General features: G+C 35.7%; 1 protein-coding gene across 3 annotated transcripts in view; it reads right to left on the bottom strand.

The window, feature by feature from the left end:
- The window catches only part of Tlk1 (tousled like kinase 1), a 116,769-nt gene that overhangs the window by 34,280 nt on the left and 62,728 nt on the right, over nt 1-19,761 (bottom strand). For all 3 annotated transcript variants that reach the window (XM_042694050.1, XM_042694052.1, XM_042694051.1), the window contains 8 exons: nt 14,714-14,789; nt 11,928-11,974; nt 9,866-9,955; nt 6,062-6,151; nt 5,406-5,498; nt 3,640-3,750; nt 3,344-3,480; nt 1,115-1,306 (listed from right to left, as the gene is read on the bottom strand). In XM_042694050.1, the coding sequence (XP_042549984.1) occupies nt 1,115-1,306; nt 3,344-3,480; nt 3,640-3,750; nt 5,406-5,498; nt 6,062-6,151; nt 9,866-9,955; nt 11,928-11,974; nt 14,714-14,789 (836 nt within the window). The remainder of the gene's footprint in view (nt 1-1,114; nt 1,307-3,343; nt 3,481-3,639; nt 3,751-5,405; nt 5,499-6,061; nt 6,152-9,865; nt 9,956-11,927; nt 11,975-14,713; nt 14,790-19,761) is intronic.

Below are 19,761 nucleotides of genomic sequence, written 5' to 3'. Positions count from 1 at the left end.
TGAACCATGACCCACAGATCTCTGCCTCCTTTCCTTTTTCATATTGATAGTCAAATGTTTCAACTGAAACTTACAACAGCTTAAGAAAATCAGGAAAGAAAAAAGGTTTTGAAAAAGCCAGAATGGAGTGCCATTCATCAGTAGAGAAAACACAGAGCAGGTGCCAGGTATGTATGTGGATGGAGCTAAATGAGAGGTAACAGATTCTTAACTAACAGTTTTTTTCTTTTGTTTACATATATTTTATGAAAGGAAGGTGCCAGCAAAAACCAAAATGGTATAGCAGGGGATGAAATTCAAAGCACTGTTCTTCCACAGAGAAGAAAAGAATACACTTGTACCATAAAAAACATATATTTCTTACTTACATATATTAAAGTTCTTCTGGAACAGAAAATTAGCTAACTCTGGATTTTTTCTGTACAATAAAATTTTAACGATAGTGCTCTTTGTGGATTGGGATCATACATGATTGTTTTATTATTCTCTACAATACAAATGTTAATTAACTATTTTTTAAACGACCTTGTCCTTTAAATTACAAAGAATACTTCATTAACACAGAAAATTAGAAAACAAAGGGAAGTAGAAAGACATGGTGGTGCATGCCTGTAATTCCAGCATGGAGGAGGGGATGGCAGGGATACTCAAGTAAAAAGACCAAGTTTGAAGTCAGCCTGGCAACAGTCAGACCTTTTGTCAAAAACCAAGAACAGGGTATGGCATTGGTGGCTCATGTCTGTAATCCTAGCTATTCAGGGGGCTGAGATATGAGGGTAGCAGTTTAAAAACCAGCCTGGGTAGGAAACTCCATGAGACTTTTATCTCTAACCACCCACAAGCCAGAAGTGGAGTGGTGGATCACTAGCCTTAAGCAAAACTGCTCAGGGACAGAACCCAGGCTTTGAGTGTAAGCCCCAGGTCCAGCATTAAAAAAAAAGAAAAGCTAAAAAAGCAGAATTCTAATATTTGGGACTTCTGAATTTTTCAACAGTTTTTCTTTCCTGGTCCTTGTTTTTGCTTTGCAAGTATTAATTTAATTATAAACAATTTTGTAACATTTCATGTTTACTACTAACAATTTAAGAAAGGAAAATGTTAAATAAAGGCTTACAGTTGTGGTAAATTTGGTCTAATAAAGGGATCATTTTCTGCTCCATTAACTGCTTTGTTTTTTCTTTGTTTTGGTTCAGAATTGGTAGAAGGGGCCTGAGAATTATTAGCTGTGGTGGGAGGTTTACGTTTGGCTAGAAGTTTCCTTTGCCTTTCAATTTCTTCCCTTTGCTGATTCACCCATTCTTGTTGCCTGTGTAAAAACAAAACAAAACAAAATCCTATTAAACATATTACTTTTCATAATTAAAAATACATTTAAAGCATGAAAAATTTCAGGTCTCATTTCTCTCTCTCTTTCTCTCTCTCTCTCTCTGCAAGTTCTGAAGCTTGAACTTAAGGTGGGCTCTGTCCCTCAGCTTTTTTGCTCAAGACTAGCACTCTATCACTTGAGTCACAATTTTACTTCTACTTTTTTTGGTGCTTAATTGGAGACAGGAGTCTTATGGACTTTCCTGCCCAGACTGGTTTTGAACCCCAAATCTCAGATCTCATGTCTCTTGAGTAGCTAGGATTATAACCATAAACCACCAGCATAGGCCTCTCATCTCATTTTTAAGTGAAATATTCTTCAAACACCTGGAGTAGGGAAAAATATGTTGCCTTATATAATCTCACAGTAACAAATACCACTTCTAGATAGTTTATCATAATGTATTTCGCTAGCCTATATAACTCCATGAGAAGAGAGACCACATCTATTTTTTTTTTTTTGTCGGTCATGGGGCTTGAACTCTGGGCTTGGGCGCTGTCCCTCAGCTCTTCAGGTCAAGGCGAGTGCTCCACCACTTGAGCTACAGCACTACTTCCGGTTTTCTGGTGGTTTATTGGAGACAGGAGTCTCATGGTCTTTCCTGCCCAGGCTGGCTTTGAACCATGATCCTCAGATCTTAGCCTCCTGAGTAGCTAGGATTACAGGAGTGAGCCACCAGCACAGGGCCAAATCTATTTTATAGTTAAATCCAAAATATCTAACATGGTGATCAACATGCACTAGAAGTGCTCAATAACCATTTGCTGAATAAATGAATGAGCTAAAAAAAGAAAAAGAAAACTAGTAAGAATTAAGTATGAGTTAAGTTTTATACTTTCATTCCACTGATTACTTTTTTCAGTTAATCTTATGAAATGCATGTACAAATTTAATATGAGAGTTGTTACTTTCTATATTTATCTCTTACAAATGTTGGGAATATACAACTAATATTTCAAAGTGAAACAAAAATTTACCTTAAAAATTTAGGGGAAATAAAGCAATAATTTTGTCAATTTCGGGGAAGTAAATAAGGGAATAGCAAAAAAATGGGCAATTAATAAACATAAAGTTATTAAATTTCCCATTCAAAAATCTAAAAAAAATTTTAAAGAGCTTTCTGATTCTAAAAACTAAGTATCTATTGTTGAGCCATGCCTCCAGTGACATTATTAATATGTTAATATTATTTATTCTTATTTGTTCATTTCTATTCTTCTACTCCCTTTGTGTTATAAACAGCATGATATAAAATATGTAACAGCACAGTTTCCAATAAATGCTTATAAGTGATAGTTAAGGCACATAGGTAATTTTGTTCTTGACAGCTCAACTACCAGCAGAATTAATATTTTAGACCATGTATATTAATTATGAAGCCTTTCCTCATTTATACATTACAGGTCTGGGTTTGGTGGTAAGAGAATCTTTGCTCACAAAACATTAAAAATGTATAGTTTCTATCTCAAATCTACTTTCTGCTCTCTACTGTCAATATCTTAGCTTAGAAATAATGGCTGCATCTGGATCACCTCTCTGTCAACAATTTTCTACTTTTAAATGTAATTTCCACATTATTTGAGTTATCTTGTAACTCAATTCTGATCACTACATATAAAACTGTTATAACTCCCATTATCCAAAAATTGAACCCAAACTCCTTAGGATAAGGAAAGACATTGTCTTTTGTTACACAGTAAGCCTAATACCTAGCCCTGAATGCCTGAGTTCAAGCCCCAGGACTGGCACAAAAAAACAAAACAAAAAGACAAACAAACATACATACACACTACAGATGAATATTAATTAATAAGTTTACTAAAGTTAAGATCATAATAACTGCTTCAAATTTCTTTCATATATTTTAGATTCTAAGCTTCTTAAATACTAAGAAGATACTGAACATAATTCTAAATTTATAATTACTTAGTTATAAAAACTCAGATACTAAAATTTTAAAATTTAACAATGACTAACTTAACAAGATTCTGAAAAGCAAAGCCATCTGTCCATTGTTCAGTAAATGAAGCGCCATGTCTAACTGTTGTAAAGTGCCCAAGGCGTAATCTATCTTGCATACTCTTTTCTCTGCTTGACAGTTTTTCTTGCGTACTCTGAAAAAAAAAAAGAAAAAAAGGAGAAAAAAAAAATCATTGAGTTTTATTCCTTTAAATTTAAAAAAGAATATAAGACAAAAAGGGGCTAGTAAAAGGGAAATTTACAGGGAAAGAGATAAAATGAATTTGAGTTTACCTTTCTTTTTTTGAACGTACCTTTTCAATAAGAAGTTTCTTGCTCATTGATATACATTTATTTAATCGTTCTTTATATTTTTCAAGTAATTTTTGTTGATCATCTATTTGTCGTCTGAGATCACAGTTAGCCTACAATGTAACATTTTGAATACATGGTAAAGATAATAGACTTCATAGAATTTTTATTTTATTTTTTTGTCGGTCATGGGGCTTGAACTCTAGGCTTGGGCGCTGTCCCTCAGCTCTTCAGCTCAAGGCAAGCACTCTACCACTTGAGCTACAGCGCCACTTCCAGTTTTCTAGTGGTTTATTGGAGATAGGAGTCTCACGGTCTTTCCTGCCTGGGCTGGCTTTGAACCACATCCTCAGATCTCAGCCTCCTGAGTAGCTAGGATTACAGGCGTGAGCTACAGCTACCCGGCAACTTTATAGAATTTTTTAAAACCTCATTTCCATAAAATTAAATATTTCTCTGTGTATTTTTTTGTCGATTGTGAGGCTTGAACTCTGGGCCTGGGCACTGTCCCTCAGCACTTCAGCTCAAGGCAAGCACTGTACCACTTTAGCCACAGCACCACTTCTGGTTTTCTGGTGGTTAATTGGAGAGAAGAGTCACAGATTTTCCTTGCCCAGGTTAGCTTTGAACCGTGATCCTCAGATCTCAGACTCCCGAGTAGCTAGGATTACAGGCATGAGCCACTGGTGGGGGGAGAGGGACAGAGAGGGAGAGAGAAGGAGAGAGGAGAGAGGGAGAAAAAGAGAGGGAGAAAAAGAGAGAGAGAGAGAGAGAGAGAGAGAGAGTGTACTTTTTAAAATAAATTTTTATTTTATTCTTGTGCTGGTCTTTGAGCTTCAACTCAGGGCCTGGGCATTGTCCCTGAACTTTTCTGCACAAGCTAGTGCTCTATCACTTGAGCCATAGCTCCACTTCTGCTTTTTGATGCTTAAGTGGAGATAAGAGTCTCATGAAGTTTCTTACCCAGGCTGGCTTCTAACTGTGATCTTTGACTGTGATCTTGACCCCCCTAAAGTAGCTGGGATTGCAGGCATGAGCCACTGGCTATATTTGAGTGTATTTTAAAAAGCTTACTACTAACCATGAGATAATAGTATTAACCATTAACTATTTATTATCATTTAAAGTTATAAAAACTCAAATGGATACTAAATTTTTTAAATTTAACAATGACTAACTTAAAAATTTTCAAGAAAGTACATGAAACTTATGTACATATTTTAGACATTCATATCCATATTGTTGTATGTAACAATGGCTATGAGTCATCTGAGTTCAGTTTTCTTATTCCTAAATAGAAGCAGCACAAGCTGCCTCAGTTTTGGTGGTATTGGGGTTTAAACTCAGGGCCTCACATTTGCTAGGCAGGTGCTCTAACACTTGAGTCACACCTTTAAGCCTTTGACTGGGTTGTTTTTCAGAAAGGGTCTCTTTTTGCCAGAGCAATCCTCTTTTCCACATGGCTGGTGCATACTACTATGTTACACAGTTTAATTATTGAGATAGAATCTTGTTAACTTTTTACCCAGACTGGCCTGAAAACATTATCTTCTGATTGCTTCCTTTCCAGAAGCTAGAATTATAGTATGTATCATTGAACCCAGCCTTGCTTTTCATTTTAAAGTTGGTATTTTCAATCATGTACTTATGCTATCAGAAAAAGTTTATTTTTTTCGAGCTACAGAGTGTTTTTCCATGTTAATAGTTTTTCAATAGTTTGCTCCCAAATAATTTACTTGATTTTTCCCCCCCACAACTTATTACTTACCCTGAGCAAATCATCTATACGACCTTCTTTTTTTTCCAGGTCCTGGTTTTTATTACTCTCTAATGCTGCTAATTTCAGCATTGTGAGATCAGTCTAAATGAAAAAAAGCTACTTTAATATCTTTTAAAATATATATTGCCATATATAAACTTAAAACTATATTTTACCCAAATTCAAAAAGGAAAGAAAAAATGAGTTTATGTATATGAACAGTATCTGAAAGTCCTAATGTAGTTCTAAGCTTTAATAACTTCAGAGGCATAAATGCTACAAATAAAAATTATACTGATGTTCCATTAAAACAATATATTCACTGCTTTTTGCTACACACTACTCTGATTCTTCAACTCTGCAAAGGAATAGACTATCCTTATAAAGTACAACAGAAATAAGTCAGGGAGCCGAGGTGGTCAAGCAAAAAGGCCTATTTTCCCAATCCCCAGCCCCAAATATTGTCAACCAGAAACTGTTGCACGTTAAAACTTTAAAGAATAAATTTGGTACAAAATGTAGGTGTAACTTAGTAGTGAGAGCATGCATTTTTGCTGTTATTATTTAGTAAATTGGCTTACTTTATGTTATTGTAATTGTTTAGTATAAAGGTGATTATTTAGTATAAAGGGTTCCTAATAGTCATAGAAAAATGTATCATTTACCTGAGTAATTTTAAAGGATAACTGCTTTGGTTGTATAACAGGGTGGTCCCCAAAAGCTAATGCTGTAGGAGAAGGACTATTCGGTCGAACCTAAATAAACAAATATTAAACACACATATAAAAAGTTGTATCTTAGCAAACAGAAAGATTCCTACTTAGCAACTAGTACTTAATATTATTTCTAATATTATTACCTTCTAATATCTGACTTACAACATAATTAACATAAAGTGATTTTTGATTGTTTTTTTTGGGGTGGGGAGAGGTCAACCATGGCACTAGAACTCTGAGCCTGGGCACTGTCCCTCAGCACTTCAGGCTCAAGGCGAGCATGCTACCACTTGAGCCACAGTGCCTCTTCCAGTTTTTCTAGTAGTTTATTCGAGAGTCTCACAGACTCTCCTGCCCAGGCTGGCTTTGAACCGCAATCCTCGTACCTCAGCCTCCTGAGTAACTAGGGATTACAGGCATGAGCCCCCAACGCTTGGCTAATTGACTTTTTTGAACTTTGTCCTTATTTGAGAAAGGGTCTCTGTTAGTAGCGTAGGCTGGCCTGACTCCAATTCCCAATTGCTTTGATTACCAGCAATTGAATGTGCCCAAGCTTCTATTTAAGCCTATTATTTATTTGTTTATGTGAGTACTTACTACATAAGGCCCAGTGAAACTTATAAGCATTAATTCTTTGACTTCACAGAACTTACAATCAAGTGTCATAAACAGATCTTGCATTAAAGAACAAAATAACTATTCCGAAACGAAAGTACTATAAACAGATATGATGGTTCAAAAGGGAAATACAAGTTCTTAATACATTAAGTTTAGTACTAGGGACAACAATGCATGAGCACAGTAGTCTGAAATCATCTTATTAATGAGTTTTATGGTTTGTCTACTCATTACTTTAAAAACATATTCACTGAAAACATTAAATAACAGTGTAAATTAAAGTTACTGTTGAGATTTATGTATTATTCTGTGCACTGCAATGTGCTGAACCCTAAGGGACAAAATAAATAAAATACAACAATGAGTACAAGAAAATATAAGGAAAATAAGAGTACTTGAATAATAAGAATTTGAGTAACTTTAAATTCAGAAGTTTATAGCTCATCTTAACTGAAAGTCTTGATTTTTCTGGTTAAATACTGAAGTTCACACAATGAAAATAAATAAAAATAAATAAAAAGATCCTTTCATGTTAAACTCAACAGTCTTTCTTTCTTTCTGTTTTTTTTTGGCCGGTGTGGGACCTGAACTCTGGGCCTGGGGGCTGTCCCTCAGCTCTTCAGCTCAAGGCTAGCGCTCTACCACTTGAGCCACAGAGCCACTCCTGGCTTTTCTTTTTGCTTCTGTGGTGCTGAGGAATCAAACCTAGGGCCTCATGCATGCAAGGTAAGCAGCACTCTACCACTGAGCCACCTTCCCAGCCTGGAAATAAGAGTCTTATAGCCTTTCCTGCCTGGGCTGGCTTTGAACTGCGGTCCTCAGATCTCAGCCTCCTGAGCAGCTAGGATTACAGGCATTTCTGTAATTCTGTAATTATTGGCTTTCTTTTTCTTTAGTACTCTCAGAAGTGATTTTTGTTACATTTTTGTGATGAAGGAATTTAACTACTATTTATTGGCATGCATTATTGTGCCTAGTACTAATTCTATGTTTAAGAGTCTTTTGTGTGATAACAGAACCAACAAATAAATTACAAATTGACACAAGAGGATTTATTTATCTTTGTTCCAACGGGCTCAACAAAACTCTTTTAAGAAATACTTTAGCCAGGTACCGGTAGCTCCTGTCTGTAATCTTAAACTACTTAGGAGGCTGAGATCTGAGGATCGTGGTTTAAATCCAGCTCAGGTAGGAAAATCATGAGAGTTTCCTCTCCAATAAACTACCCTGAAGACTGTGGCTCAAGTAGTAGAGCACTAGCCTTGAGTAGAAGCAGCTCAGGGACAGAGCCCAAGCCCTAGGTTTAGGCCCTAGAACCAGCAAAAAGAAAGAAGAAAAAGCAAAAAGCTTTAACAAAAAGTTTATCAAGAAGCTATGGTAAGGGGATGAATTACTGAAAAAGAGAATAGGAAACAATACAATCACAATACTCTCTCTCTCTCTCTCTCTCTCTCTCTATATATATATATATATGTCTGTGATAAAGGAAGTAGAAAATGTGAAATGAGTCTGGGTGGAGGAATCAGAAGAGATGAGGAGAATGATGGAAGGGGCAACTAATCAAGAAGCACTGGACACTTACGTAGACATTTTAAATTGAAACTTCTATGTAAAACTTTTTGAAGTTCAGAAAAAAAAATCAATACTTTTTGTATATATACAGTTAATTTAGAAAATCTTCAGTTTTTTTTTTTTATTGTGAAAATACTGTACAGAGGGGTTACAATTACATGGGCAAGATAATGAGTACATTTCTTTTTTTTTTTTTTAAACCAGTCCTGGGCCTTGAACTCAGGGCCTGGGCGCTGTCCCTCAGCTCTTCAGCTCAAGGCTAGCGCTCTACCACTTGAGCCACAGCGCCACTTCCGGCTTTTTTTCTTTTTGCTTATATGGTGCTGGGGAATCGAACCCAGGGCCTCATGCATGCAAGGCAAGCGCTCTACCACTGAGCCACCTTCCCAGCCCTGTGAGTACATTTCTTATCAAGCATTGTAGCCTCCTCCTTTGTTTCCCCTTCCCATCCCATCCTCCCCTCAAGCCCCGAGCACTCCCCCCTCCCGATCAAAGTTGTAAAGTTCTTTTTCAACATAATGACTTGTACGTCTCATTGTTCCAATGGGTCCACCTGTATCTCTATTTAAACGATTTGTTTTTTCCCTTCCCCTCCACAAGAAAATCTTCAGTTTAAGGAGCTCACTTTCCAAAATAAATTTCTACTAGTATTAGGTCACTAAAAAAGATTTAACTTGCTTCACAGAAAAGATTTTTCTTTTTGGTGTAGCTCCTGAGACTTGAACTCAGGGCCTGGGCCCTGTCCCTGAGCTTTTGTGCTCAAAGCTAGCACTCTACCAGCTCTATGTCTGATTTTTGGTGATTAAAAAGTCTAATAGATTTTTTGGCCAAGGCTGGCTTTGAATCACAATCCTCAGATCTCAGCTCCTGAGTAGCTGGGATTATAGGAATGAGCCACCAGCACCCAGCTCAGAAATGATTAAAACAAACAAACAAATACTCCTATAATCTTAGCAACTTGGGAAGCTGAAATCAGGAGGCTCTTCATTTGAAGCCAACCCAGGCAAAAAATTCTCAAGACTCCCTTTTCAACTAATAAATAACTGGGCATAGTGAAGTCTTGTCATCATAGTTCTGTTGGAGGCCGAGACTAGGTGCATCAGTGGTTCTAGACTAGTCCACATTCCATTTCAACCAAAGATTCTGGGCATATGTTTCACACCGGTCATCCCAGTTACAGCAGGAAAGCATAAACTAAGAGGATCTTGATTGGGTGCAAAGAAAAGACTTGCAGGGCTCACTGACAGAATACCTGCCTAGCAAGTACAAAGTCCCAGGTTGCAATACTGCCAAAAACAAACACACGTACAAAAAATATGAGGATCATGGTCCAGTGTATAAAAAGAAAAAAAATCTGGAAGTGGTACATTATCTACATACTTAGCAAGTGCAAAGTCCCAAGTTCCAAACTACAATAGTGCCCAGAAAAAACACACAAACAAAATAACAAAAACAAGAGTACAAATACTAATTCATATACTAATTCAATAAAACAATAAACTATAAGTACTTAACTTTTTAGACAAAGAATCTGCATGAAAACTTGAAAGGTAAAAAACTTACAGATGAGGAAGGAGTGGAATGTGAGTTTTGAGGAGAACGGATTGCAGGAGGTATGCCTCTTACTGGACTTGAGCCATTTCCACCTTGATACTGTCAGAAAGAAAAAGAAAACTACTGTTTATTAAAGCTAGCTTAGATTAGTTTAAACACAGCATTAAGCAATCAATTTAAATGTACCTTGCTTTATTTGTGGTGCTGGGGAATCAAACATAGGACCTAAACTCATGTCAGACAAACACTCCACCACTGACATACATCCCTAATCCTAAACAGATCTTATTTAAAAATCAGACCAAGTTGGTATTTAAATGGTTAGGAAGGGGGCTGGGAAGGTGGCTCAGTGGTAGAGCACTTGCCTTGCATGCATGAGGCCCTGGGTTCGATTCCTCAGCACCACATAAGCAAAAAAGAAAAAAAAAGCCGGAAGTGGTGCTGTGGCTCAAGTGGTAGAGTGCTAGCCTTGAGCTGAAGAGCTGAGGGACAGTGCCCAGGCCCAGAGTTCAGGCCCCACGACCAGACCCAAAAATAAATAAATAAATAAATAAATGGTTAGGAAGGTCAATTAGAACCCAAACCTAAACTAACAAGGGACTATTAATCATAAGAAAGTGACAAGAGTATATCTTAAAATCACTTTATAGTCTAGTTATTATAGCTTGTTATTGTGTTATAATTTATTACAGAAAGTAATGAATTACCCCAAAGGTATGAACATGTTTTATTTCTTCCCTCAAAGCTTTATACATTTCTGTTTTTTAAATCAATATAGTCCCCAAACTCAATAAATTTGAAAATATTTACCTGTGAATCAACTATCGTAAAATAGAATCATTTACAATATCTAATAGACATCTATATGTTCACAGCACTATAGAAAATAATTATATACAACAAGTCTTTTCCCTTTAACAGCATAAAACCTTCGAAGAAATCAATTCTTTCTTCCAAAGTTCATGACTTAGGTGTATATGAAGAGAAACCAATTAATCTGTTCATAGCGTCAATCTTATGTTTTTATATCAAGAATAGAGAACAATTTGTTGATAATGGTTTCTTCTGGGTGTATAGTTTACTGTCCATATAACTTTTCTAAATTTAGTCACTTAGCTTTGAGGAAAGCTTACTTAGTGGGTTTACTAAACCTGCAACCTAACAACCTTATCTCACTTATTTTATCTGTAGTGCTAACACAATGTACAGGGCATAGTAGGCATTCAAGAGATATTTATTTCAATCCTAGATTTAACAAAAGTTTTTTTTGTTTTTTAATGATCTCAGCATTGAGTGACTAACTGCAACTAATGGGAGCCTGGTAATTGGTGGTGAGAAAACATTTTACCTTAGAAAGTAATGCATGGAATACTAAAAGAAGTTTTTATTTTAACACAGATGTTCCCCTAATCAGCACATCCTATTCTCACTCTCAGAAAGCAAATTATAAGCATTTTTCAATGGAACAGATTACACTGATTGTTTCAATAGTAACATTTGTTTCTACTTAAAATATTTCTATGTAGAAGACTAAATGAGTCACTTTCCCAGAGATTTTTAGATTCACATCTCTATCAGTTCAATGTTCCCATTCATACAATAAAGTCTGTACTGTTACTAGCGAGCAGAGAGACTTGGTAAGTTCCATTCTTTGTTCTACCATTGAGTGCCTCTATGGAGGCTACTTTCTACCTTTCTTCCTCAGTTTCATCACCTGTTAAACAGAAACACTAATTTGCCTAAATTGTTTTTTTTTTTTTTTTTGGTTGGTCATAGGGCTTGAACTCTGGGCCTGGGCGCTGTCCCTGAGCTCTTCAGCTCAAGGTAAGTGCTCTACCACTTGAGCCACAGTACCACTTTTGCCTATATTGTGAGTAGTTATAATTATGTGAGAAAGAAGTTTGAAAATTATGATGTGTCATACCAATATAGCAGTAAACTTTAATGTTCTTAGAATATCACACAGTACCAAAGCTCTGCTCAAAAGTGGATCATGTACTAAAGAAACTAGTTTCAGCTCATAGACGAATTATACTGAATTAATAACTAGAAATAATCCTTAATGACTTACTTCAAAATAGTCACTAATTTTGTGGCCACGTCCCCCAATACTTTTTCCTAAAATATAAAAAAAAGTTGTATAGATTTAAAAGCCAGTTATAATTATCTACCACATATTACATGAGAAAAAAGAATGTGCCAAACAATTTCCTAAATGCACGTAAAGTCACTATTTAATTTAAAAATCATACATTTTAGTAGGGTCTGATGGCCATTAAAATATTAATAGTCTTTAAACAAGTCACATTTTAAAAATTCCATCAAATTCCATTTTAATTAAACCGAAGTCCCAATAACTGCAAAATTAGATAATGACATTAAGAATCTCATGGAGTGAGGGAAGGGGTGAAACTGTCCAAAAAGAACTGTACTCTTTACCTGACTTACATAACTGCAATCTCTCTCTATATCACCGTTTTAACAACAACAACAAAAATTTTTTTAAATAAGAATTTCATTGAGCATTTGTTTTGTTAGAGAAAGGAGGCCTGGCAATTGAATGAATCTAGGGCCTCATTCATGCTAAGTACATACTGCAATAATGAGTAATGCTTTCAGGAAAGGGATCCCTGTTTTAAAAACATTAATATTGTTTAGTTTTAGTTTTTGTTTCTCTTTGGTCGTGGGGCTTGAACTCTGGGCCTGGCCACTGTCTCACAGCTCTTCAGCTCAAGGCTAGTGCTCTACCACTTGAGCCACAGTGCCACTTCTGGTTTTCTGGTGGCTAATTGAAGATAAGGGTCTCACGGACATTCCTGTCCAGGCTGGCTTTGAACCGCAATCCTCAGATCTCAGCCTCCTGACTAGCTAGGATTCCAAGTGTGAACCACCGGTGCCCAGCTTAATATCTTCTCATTTTAGAAAATCAATCAATGCATAAGAAATAAAAGACAAGTGACAAATATTCATTCATGGCAAGAAAAACCAGATTGACTAATATAAACCAAGACAATCTTTATGAAACTGACAACATACTTACTATCAATATTATAATTAGAAAATGTGTTTTACTTTTGTTTTTTGGTAGTACTGGGGTTTTAGATCAGAGCTTTGCCTTTGCTTGGCAAGTGCTCTACCATGAGCCACACCTCAGTCCTGGAAAGTATGTTGCTTCTTTTGTCCCCCCTTTTTTTTTGGGGGGGGGGGGTACCAGTCCTAGGGGCTTGAATTCAGGGCCTGAGTGCTATCCTAGAGCTTCTTTTTGCTCAAGGCTGGTACTCTACCACTTGAGACACAGTTCTACTTTCAGCTTTTTGGTGGTTAATTGGAGATAAGTCACATGGCACCCCACTCAATGTTGAACCCCTTTCCATACACAGGACATATAGTTTCAGAGGAAGCTGGCTCCTTTCCAGCCCACACTCCCAGTTCTCTTTTCCGTCCTCATCAGGTATCAAGCTTTCAACACACTGCTTATATTTTTTAAGGGGAAGGCATTCTATTTCATATGGAGTTTGGCAGAATGGGCCCATATTATGTAAGGACAATGCTACTTATGTTGGACAGTACTAGTCTTGGAATGAAATATGACCTGGTAATCGATTCAATAAAGAGTTTTGTTTGACTTGACTTGAAGAAGCTCACTCCTGGGAGGAAAGAAAACAAACAGTAAACTAACTTCTCTCTAAAACAGATATTTAGTAAAGAAGTAGAAAAAAGTAAATCCAATTTAGGCAACCATGCTAAATTAGAAGAAAATCAGACAGATCCATGGATGACAGAACTGAGTAAAAAACAAAACAAAACACCCCAAACAACAGCAGCAAAACAAACAAACAAATAAACAAAAAACCTCCATAAGATCTTAAAGAAAGGTTGGCTCAACTAACTCCAAAGTCTTCATACCATTTTGGGCCATTTTGAGTTTTTCTTAATCTGCTGTGGGAAGAACTGTACTTTTGATTCATCTTTATAAGTAAGTTATTAGTCCACTAACTACAACTTGGAGAAGCTATACTAAGATAAAATGGCACTCAGATCAAAGTGAGGTGCAAAGCACTAAAGAATTAGAGAAAAGGCCCAACACATCAAGAAAAAGCCTATAACCACCTTTTCTCTTAATAAAAACAGCTGACACAAGTATATTTCATGATTCCAGTACCATATGTAAACTGATAAACCATGGGCTCATGTTCCATCTTACAGCTAAACATTGGCTCCAAAGCATGTAATATTATGAATAAAATAATTATATAATATTTAGGAGCCTAATTTAGCATATTTCATTTTGAGTGACCACATTAAACTACTATCTGTTGTCTATTATTTTAAAATTTTTATGATCTAATCAAAGTTATTTTCTTAGCACTTACCACAAAAGGGAGTTATATAAGAAATGGATATAAAGAAAAACAGACACTTCCAAATTATTTTTGTGTAGTTTTTTTTCAAGGTAGTGAGGTTTGAACACAGGGCTTCATGCTTGCTAGGTCTTTCTTGCTTTAATTATTTTTCAAATAAGGTTTCATGTTTTGGCATAAGGTCTCATATCAAAACTCTCCTACTTATGCCTTCAGCATAATTAGAATTACAGGAGCATGCCACACCACCCATATATGTTGTTTTAAGAAAGTTTGGGTACTTGTTTTACAGTGATAGTTAAAAGTTTCTATTTAAAATCAAGAAGCCATTTCAATATCATAATTCATATAAGAAAAAATGCAGAAGTCACAGAAGAGCTATAGAATACACAAAAACATGAAATCATATTTTAAACAATTAGAATACTGATTAAAAATCAAAATAGCTCACTGTAAATGCCTACTTGTCTCTGAAGGAAGATATTTCTGTGCTTACCCTGACTACTTTCATTCTGGTTTTCTGCTTTTCTCTTTCTTCCCCTGGATGATTCCGATTGTTTCTTCTCTGGTGTCTACAGAAAATAAGTTAACATAATGTAAAATTACAGTTTTAATATGTAAACTTTTTTATTATTAAGACAAATTTCTTTTCAGGACCAGAGTCCAACAATGCTTGGATGTAAATGTAGTTATTGATTATTAGAAAATAACACTTCCTGTTTTGTAACTTTAAAAATTAAGTATAGATCAAGGGTGACTCACATCTGTAACTTAGCTACTCAAGGGTCTGAGACTTGGTTCAAAGCCAGCCCGGGCAGAAAAGTCAACACTATTCAATTAACCAGCAAAAAAGCTGTACTGGAAATATGACTCAAGTGTTAAGAGAGCCAGTCATGAAGGACAGAACTGAATGAGTGTGTGAGGTCCTGAGTTCAAGCCCCTGTACTGACATCCATGTGTACATGCATGCATATGCATACACACACACACACACACACACACACACACACACACACACATACACACACATAAACTTCAAGGGAAACAGACCTTTTACATTTTCTGTAAGTTCATATTTACAGAATTTGACTTTAAGTGGATTAGAAATCTGATAATAATCCACCCTTTAAATTCTTGACTGGCTAGTGAGGGTGACTCATAACTGTAATCCTGTACTCAGTATGCTGAAATCCAGAAGATCACAGTTCCAAGCCAGTCCAGGGTTGAAAAGTCCAAGAGACTGCACCTCCAAAATAACTAACAAAAAGCTAGTCTGGGGTGTGGCTCAAGTGGTAGAACACCAACTGAGCAAGCAAACCAAGTAGGTAGAAGTCCCTGAATTCAAGCCCCCTTACTGGGAAAAAAATTCACCTAAATTTTTTCTTGTTAATTTTCTACTGTACATACATATTCAGTATATAAGAGTAAATTCAGATGAGGAAAAAAGGGCAGAACACAAATACTGACATATTCACTCCCTACTAAAAAAATACTGTTCACTTAAATACCTGGCAATTATTATCAACAATTATATTTATGGATTATATTCTCAATCAGGGGCAAGGAAAGTATGCTTCTCTACTTGTTTTTGTACAGTCCATAATCTAAGCACAGATTTTACTTACTGGATTTATTTACTTATTGGCACTGAGAATCAAACTTGGAGACTTGCACATACTCAGTAAAGATTCTGCCACTCAGCTACATTCCCATCCTCACTGTTATTCTCCCAATGCTTAAAAAATATATTTGCTGGGGCAGGGAAAGTGGCTCAGTGGTAGAGTGCTTGCCTTGCATGCTGAGGCCCTGGGTTCGATTCCTCAACACCACATAAGCAAAAAGAAAAAAGCCAGAAGTGGTGCTGTGGCTCAAGTGGTAGAGCGCTAGCCTTGAGCTGAAGAGCTGAGGGACAGCGCCCAGGCCCAGAGTTCAGGCCCCACGACCAGACCCAATATATATATATTTGCTGTTGTTTTGTGACAATAGGTCACTGTTACTCAGGCTGGCCTCAAACTCATTATGTCATGTCTCAGCCTCCTAAGCTCTGGGATTGTAGGTATGCAACACTATATCTGGCCTAACTTTTGAATTTTTAAACAACTAATTATTTTTAAAACTTTTTAGGTGCTGGTGATGCATTTCTATAATCCTAGCTACTCAGGAGACTGAGATCTAAGGATCATGGTTTGAAGCCATCCCAAACAGACAAATCTGTGAGACTCTAATCTCCAAGATGTGGCTTCAAGTGGTAGAGAACTAGCCACGAGTGTAAAGCTAAGTAAGAGCACAAGGCACTAAATTTATGCCTATGCACTATGTGCACACGCATACAAATGTTTAATGACTCAACTCAAACCAACAACATTTCGTGATGTTAAAATTGTAAGAAATACCACATTTCAGCATTAGGTCTGACTGGAAAATAGCCACATGATTATGTATTTTGTATGGCTGCTTTTACTTTACAGTAGCTGCCACAGATGATATGGCTTATAAAATCTATATTATCTGTCCCATTAGAGAAAAGTTAGCAGACTCTTACTCATAACACTTCCCAAATTATATTTGTTCCTTAAACACGCACCAAGTATTTTCATTAGGCTAATACAGTAATTTTTGTGGAGTCTGACAAACTGTTTTACTGAATCAAAAATTAAAGCTAAGAGCCAAAGGCACAAAACAAGGGCTGCACCTCCCTAAATACATATCAAAATAAATAGCTCTGGTGCCAGAATAATTCCTGAACTTCATAGGAGCTCAAGGAATACTAGAATTAAAAAAAAATCATACTAAATAACTTATAAATCTATTAAGGCACTGTGATCACTACACAAGAAAAAAATTTAATCCACACTTTTACATCTCAGTAGTTATGTGATTCAACAGCATAAATAATAGATAATCTAATTTTAAGTGATCAAATATTCCTTCAGGTATCTTGGGAATTTTAAGTTCCTTTACTTCCATTCTGCCAACAAGATAATAGATTCAGAAAAGTTGTACTGAATGCTACCACCTCTTAATTCTTGCTAGGTAGGTACTTTAAAAGTTAACTACACTTCTCGCCCTTTTTACTCTGGTTATTTCTGAGTTAGGGTCTTCATTTTTGTCTGGATTCTGATCCTCCTATTTTTCCAAAGCTGAGATGATGTCTAGTCTTTTTTGCTAAGATGTGGGCTCATGAACTTTTTGTGTGTCTGAGCTGGCCCTGGAGCTGCAATCTTCCTGATCTTAGCTTACCATATTCCTGGATGACAAGCATGTGCCACCACACCAGGCTATTATTAAGATGAGGTTTCACAGACACTTAGTCTGGTTTCAAACCTCCATCTTCCTGATCTCTGAGCCTCCTAAATAGCTGGGCTGAACACTTTAAAAGACAACCATAGTATCGTCTCCTCACCTCATTTTCCCATTCTGTGCATAATATGTGTTATTACTTGATAAATACATGAATATTAAATACAGTGCTACCCAAGATTCAAATTAAATTCAATTTTATATAATTGCAAGGTTAAAATGTTTTTTTTTTTAAATTTTCCTTGACATGCTACATGCCCTTCATCAAGAATTAAATAAATAAGTCAACTATATAAATATATCTCAAAATATTCTTGATTTCACAAACCTGGATTTTATAAAAATCCCACTTTCTAGTATACTTTGGGAGGTATACTTTCTGGTATGTTAGAAATTTAGGGTAAATAGCTAAGTTCACTCTAATTTAGGATATTTAGTTGGGTTTACTGTCAAAATGATCAAATTCAAGCTTAACCAGTCTTCTGTTTTCTAGGAATAAAAATAATCAAATTAAAAATTCCAGGTTAACGTTTTAAAAAAGAACCCTACATTTATGTTAAAATAAGAATATCCCCAAATAATTTATTAATATCCTTTCAAATTCAATCTATGACAAAACAATGTCGTTTAAGAGTAAGTTAATGTTATACTAATGCTTTTTTAAGGTACCAGGGATTGAGTTGTTATACAAGTACTTTACACTTATTTAACCTACAACCCCCAGTCTTTTAATTTTGAGAGAGGGTCTCACTAACTTTGTATACTGCAGCTTTGAGATTTTTTTTAAACAAAAATGCTTACCATCTTTAAGTAGTTGTACAAAGGGGAACCATTCAATAAATTAGCTCAATTCATCTCCATCAATATCACCCCATCCCTCTAATCCAAGCCCTTCCCCCTCAGGCTTCAAACTCTTTATCACCATGGTAGCACAGGTGTATATGACCAGGCTTAGCTGTTATACTAATTTTAAGCATGGCAGGACTCTATTTGAATTTTAAATCTTGATTAATTTTGAATGAACAAAATAAAATGACAAAATATTACAACTGCAAATGTTATTTTGGAATCAATATTTTTTAGTTAGAAAACTAAATAAAATGTTTTAAAAGTTCCACGTAATTTTTGAAAATATATTTCAAGGAACACTGCTTCAATGATAAGGCTGACAAAGCTACATTTCAAAAGAAGGCTGGCTGTGTGTGTGTGTGCATATATATGTATGTGTGTGTTTGTGTGTACAGTATTCCACTAGGGAAAATAAAATTGGATTTCTTTAATGCAAAGCTTCTCAGCAACATTAAAAGGCTAAGGCTCTATTTCTCTCCACAAAAAGGGTGAGACAACAAGACACAAAGTGGTCTATCCTCCAACCTATTTGGTAAATCATTACATAGTCCACTGCACATATGCTTTAGAATGTTTAAGGGTATTTTAAGACACAAAGATTTCTTCTTAAAAGCTTTCTTTGAGGCAAAATTAGAGTATGGAGCAGTGGACTACCCTTTTGAGGAAAATGTCACTTAATTCAGGTATTCATGATTATAGTTAATAAAAGAGGCTTACCTCATTAAGCAAGAATTTGAGGAAAAATGCAAATAAGTGTGATAAGATAAAAATTAGCTCAATATACAAAAAGTTGGAAATAGCTAATAAAAAAAACAAAAAAAAATACAATGTCAAGACAAATAGAATGGGAAACATATATTTAAATTGGCCTTCAAAACAAATGTCTCTATTTAATGAAGACCTTATGTCCTTTCTAAGAATTTTATTCTTTTTCACGCAGTCCTACTATTGGCTGATGTTGATTTTTCATTTTGTTTTCACCTCATAGACCAATTAGAGTTGTTCTATTAATATAAATGGATTACAATATCAAATAGAATGATAATCAAACTTTGGTTCCATTATACATAACCATACAAATACCTAACTCAAGAATCAATTTTCTTAACAGTTTAAGATGTAATAATATTGGAATAGTCAAACTGTGGGACTAAATGAGAACCATACTTAGAAGACAGTATCTGGCAGTGCAGGTGGGGGTAATCAATAATACATCAGGAAGCATTCATTCTCTTATGTCAATGGCTATCCTAATATCACTCCAAATATACATGCATTTTATATTTTAAAACCTATTTATGTGTCATATAAAGGGATTAGCAGCTTTTCCCTATTAGTTTACCAATAGCATACAGGGCTTACACAACAGGCAACATTATCCCTTTTTAGGTTCCA

This window comes from Dipodomys spectabilis, unplaced genomic scaffold (assembly GCF_019054845.1).
Source record: "Dipodomys spectabilis isolate Male_0828 unplaced genomic scaffold, ASM1905484v1 ptg000174l, whole genome shotgun sequence".
Classification (NCBI taxonomy): Eukaryota; Metazoa; Chordata; class Mammalia; order Rodentia; family Heteromyidae; genus Dipodomys; species Dipodomys spectabilis.
Note: the sequence above shows the minus strand (reverse complement) of the source record. Positions and strands in the feature narration are given on the sequence as shown.